Here is a 4,784-nt window from a genome sequence, read left to right as displayed (position 1 = left end):
ACCATTTGTAATTTTTGTGTTTATTGTATGATGCAACTTGTTTCAGAGCTACAGGTGAGAGCAGGAGGTGCACAGGAGCTGGTGCATGGAAAAGTCGGACGTGTCTTCTTTCAGTAAACGTTGGAGCGAATCAGACAAATAGATTCTGAAATCACTTTGTTTTTTTTTTTCTCCCCCCCCACGTCACAAAATGCTGGTCTGTTAACTTTAAGAGGCCCCTTGCAGGGATACTGTTTGACAAGACAGCCAAGCTATGTGTCAGAGCCCTTTAGCTTACAGACTTCTTCTAACTGGACCTGATTTTTGGTTTTGTCATACGTCTAAGAACAGGGTTACCTTGAACAAACTGTCTGACATTGAGGCGTCTGTGCAGGGGCTGAGCAAGATGGACAGGGAGCCTAATCCTTTTCGGCCCGCTGACAGCAGGGGCCTGGCCAGTCATCGCTCTGACGTGGGCTTTGTCGGTGAAGCCGGATGAACCGAGGACAGGGACTTCTCTGCTCAGGCGGTACCCAGCTAGACCCCTGTGGTAACCCAGGCTTCGGGGCAGGGGGAGCCCTCTTAGAGACACGCCACGTCTATTTGGGACAGACCCGTCAACAACAAGGTCATGATGATTGTAGACAAATGAGAGCGGTTTGGTGCGACCTTGAGGATCCCATTTCACAAGGTCAGGCTGGCCTGGGGCTTCAGCCAGAGTTGGAGGGGCAACATGGTTGACCTCCTCAAAATCAGACTCGCGGTTAATAACTGACTCTCCTCTGGGAGATCTGAGCACATGGTCAGCTGTGTATTCCCTTTGAACTGGACTGTTATGGCTCAGTGGTAATGTAGACGCAGAGCTCCTCGGTCCGACATCCAGGGATCTCACTCCCGGTCGATTTTGTCTGTTGGAGGCCACGTAAGCTTCAGCCTCAGCCAATCCAGGGTGAGACCTGAGGGTGCTGGTATGCACCCCATCGTGAGCTGGCCTGTAGAGATCAGGCGCTCCGTGGACTCCAGGATAATCCAAACCCAAGGCAGCTGCGCGGGCTACAGCAGAACAACACGCAGAAGCATGAACAAACTGTATTTATTCTCCGCGTGCCATTTTATCTGTTTGGAAAATGTCAAATACACCCGCTAATTGGTAATTATAAAGAAGGCAGTGACATCAATCAAAGCACGCTACATACCTCTCGCTGTTTTAGCACAATACACACCTCCAGCTGACACAGAGCGGAGCACGACGGAGCTGCAAAGAGAAACAAACACTGAAAAAGGCAAACAGCACAGCACAGCACAGCACTGAGCCGCTATGATCATCTCCTTTAACCACGGGAAACATTCCGGCTGCAAATACCTGAGAAACACCACCAGAGGTACACACATCCCTGCAGCTAAGTGAGCAGAAACTTTCACGGCCAACACAATTTACTGAGAACACTTGCCACTCTTGACTTCTTTTGCAGCCACTCTGACTGCCCCCCCTGCCCAAAAAAGACTCACCCTGGCTTGATTTACTAATTACAGACAGCTGGTTGTCATAGAGACCAAAACTCAACCACTGAATCCAGTCAGCCACCGGCAAATTGCTTCATTACAGGCAATTAGTTAAAATGCTTGCTAGCAGCAGAAACCCGACAAAACAAGACATTTTTCTTTTCTTCCTATTTTTCATTTTTAGTGACGGAGAACACATTTAAAACATGGCAGCGTGAGCCATGGGGATAAGAGTCAAGCAAATATTTATGGCTCCTTTCAGTTCAGATTTATTCTGTAATCTCTTATTTATACACAGCAGCAAAAGGAAAGTTTGTCTAGGCTTGGTTCCAAAAAAATAAATCAAAAAAATGCGTAAGTGGGCGTGGGGAGAATCCTTTGGTATCATTTGAATGTGAACTATTATGCAGTCATACAAATTAAAGGGTGACTCCACCACTTTTACACATCAAAGTGTGTTTACAGGTCTCGGGGAGTACTGCTACCTATGTGAAAAACATGCTATCAAGCCTTTTGTGGCTCCAGAGGAAGGCGAATGTAATTCGGTAAACTGCCTCCAGTGATGTCACTCAGTTGGGCAGCTGCATTGTGGGTAATGTGGGCGCCAGCTTTAGAAAAGGAGGAGTAATGTGTGGAATAAATCTCTAGTTCTGCTGTATTGATTTTTATCTTTTTTTTTCAAACTGGAGTCCGACAGGAGTGCAGGACTGCTTTTCAAATCCTGCCAACTACATTACCCACAATGCAGCATAGCCACTGATTACATGCAGCTTCATCTGGAACCACAAAGCTTTTTTTATTCAAACATATACACAGTTGTACTCCCCAAGACCTGTAAAAAACCCTTTAGTGTGTAAATTTGTAAAAAGAGTTACCCTTTAAATATATCACTCTGGAACTTTAAATGACCTGTGCAGGTAGCTTATTAAAACTTCTCATTGGCCAAACCTCAAACACATGATAATGACATACAATTGATTACCATAACCACCACAAATTTAAAATGATCTCATTAAGCTTGACTCCTTTTTTATTATACGGTTCAAAGAACACAGAAAACATTTGGAAGCATGCGTGCCGCCGCAGTGACAGCGGGTTATTTTTCTTTTGTTTATCATAAACACGCTGAGTTCAACACTTCGTTGAAAGAAAAAAAGCACAATTAGCCGCTCTGCTTTAAAAGCAGGAGAAAAAGAGCTCGGATTCTTTGCGGTTGGGCAGGTCTGAGCCGACAATGAAGCGGCTGAGAGCACTGGAAGCATTTAATAATTCACTCAAATTATTTCTGTCAGGACTGACAAGCTAAACGGGGGCTTGATTTAATTCTGTAATTGCACGTTCACCTTTACCCTGAACCCATACTTTGGTAATTAATAGGCCCGGGCTTTATTTGAAGTGTGGCAAGGCAAGTAATGGAATTCAAATTGCAGGTGATGTGAAACCAAGGATGGGAATGCCTGCGTGGCCAAAGAAACTCGTGTTATTCTGCTGCCACAGTGTCACACTGAGGGGACGGCGAAGTCAAAAAGTAGCATCAACCCTCAATCAACCTGCAGACCTAATCCTCTGCTCCTGCACACCATGAGCCATCTGTTCGTTGTTAAAGATGGGCCGTGCTTGACTCGAAATTTGCTAGTTGACTTTACAAAACACAAACATCCTGACTCATGCATTCAAATTGTCTAATATACAGTGGTGGTCGCTGACATTTCCTGGCACTCTAAAGCGGACCTCCGTCCCTCGTGGACGAGGTCGATTCGCTTGACACGCACCCTCTGGAGGCAGGTTATGGTATTCGAGGTCAGCGACAGAGGATCAGTGCTCCACCTCTCGACCTCAGGGTGGCGGTGAGTCCACCTCGCTCGGCTCCCATCATCCCCTCCGGGCCTCATTTGTGACGAGCGGGAGGTCCGCGGTGTCATTTCCGCAAGATGTTGACACGGACAGAGCAGCCTCACCGGACTGCCAAATGACCGGTGAACTCCTGACACCGCCGCAACCCGGTAATGGCGGAGGAAAGGTGGCATGTAATGCGACGCCATTAGCCTCGTGATGAAAACCCCCTCGCGTTTGTTTTGGACTCATTTTCCAAACTCGTGTAAATATGTATCAGAATCAATTAGGCCTAATAATATACAGTCCTTAGAGGATTCACATCAAAGCACATAAGCACACAATCCAATTAAGAGTGTTTACTGTTTAGATTGAAATGCTCAGCGTTCCGGTCTTAAACCCAATCCGCATATCAGTAAACAGTATTTGCCAGAGTGTCTTTTTCCAGTGGTTGTGTGTGGGCGTATGTGTGTGTGTGAGCGCGCGTTTGCTTGCATGTACGAGTCGAGAGAGAGATAAAGAGTGAGAGTACATGCTGCTTTGCAATCTTTGATATGTTGTGCATTTGTTAGCGTGTCTCCAACACTCCATCCCCGATACCTCAGCCGCGGACGACAAGAGAAACGGAATTACAGATATCGTATTTTTGCTGTTAATAGTGCCGAAGATAACTTTGTTGTAGACAAAAAAAGCTGAAGGCAATGTGCCTACATTAGTACCAAAGAGTACAACAAAAAACAAAAAGTATATCCAGGAAAATAAATCAATCTTCATTCATCTGTTAAATTATATATTTCTTTTTATTTGTTTTCCCCTTTACCTCTATGTTTTATTTGTTCTTGTTAAAGATCTTGGAAGTTAAAAAGGTCAAAGTTCGCACCGACAGAAGCTCCTCTCTCCCACGGAAAACACTGCTCCTGAAATGCATCGCCAGTAGCCCCACCTTTAATACCGCAACTTTGTGACATCACACTACGCCACCCATGTCGCACATTTGCATAATGAATGCCGAGCGGCTAGTTTGCGGCACGTAAGAATTGATTTAGCACAGCTGCTCTGCTGTTGTTAGCGGTGCTGGCTCAGGCATGTGAGTTAACGAATCAGAGCGGGGGGGGGGCCTTAAAGAGACATGACTGACAGGCGCTCCATTTATTCTTTGTTTTGTTTGTTTTCATATATGTTTGTTCCACTTTGTTAAGTGTCCTATAGGCGCTATATATAAATTAAATCTATTATTATTATTATTATTATGAGCTTAAACAACGGCGTTTTTTTGTTTTTTGCTATAAAGCACAAAAACCTACTTTAGTAGTAACCTGAACATGAGCATGTCTCCTTTAGTGTAAAATATATGATTGCAGGTTGGTACCCATACTGCACTTGTCCCATGTACAATTATGGAGCTTTAACTGTATGAAATCAAGAGCCAGCACAGCAGGAGGCAGAGCAGAGGCTTGACACTGCACAAA

The 4,784-nt window shown here is 45.0% G+C and overlaps 1 protein-coding gene across 1 annotated transcript; it reads right to left on the bottom strand.

Annotated features, from left to right (window-relative positions):
• Positions 1-1,498, bottom strand: LOC115566853 (uncharacterized). The gene is made up of 3 exons (XM_030392880.1): positions 1,343-1,498; positions 1,176-1,234; positions 1-1,032 (listed from the first exon to the last, which is right to left on the bottom strand). The coding sequence occupies exons 1-3, from the start codon at positions 1,369-1,371 to the stop codon at positions 287-289; spliced, it is 834 nt and encodes a 277-aa protein (XP_030248740.1). The 5' UTR covers positions 1,372-1,498; the 3' UTR covers positions 1-286.
• Positions 1,499-4,784: the final 3,286 nt, after the last annotated feature.

Source organism: Sparus aurata, chromosome 17, assembly GCF_900880675.1.
Source record: "Sparus aurata chromosome 17, fSpaAur1.1, whole genome shotgun sequence".
Taxonomy (NCBI): Eukaryota; Metazoa; Chordata; class Actinopteri; order Spariformes; family Sparidae; genus Sparus; species Sparus aurata.
This window is presented reverse-complemented; position numbering and strand designations above follow the sequence as displayed.

What these genes read in the sequence shown, in the direction of transcription:
- LOC115566853 (XM_030392880.1), bottom strand. Translation starts at nt 1,371, where the DNA reads ATGTGTGTACCTCTGGTGGTGTTTCTCAG. An exon ending in CCTCTGGTGGTGTTTCTCAG is followed by an intron (nt 1,235 to 1,342) that starts GTATTTGCAGCC and finishes TTCTCTTTGCAG; the next exon opens with CTCCGTCGTGCTCCGCTCTG. An exon ending in TTGTGCTAAAACAGCGAGAG is followed by an intron (nt 1,033 to 1,175) that starts GTATGTAGCGTG and finishes GTTCTGCTGTAG; the next exon opens with CCCGCGCAGCTGCCTTGGGT.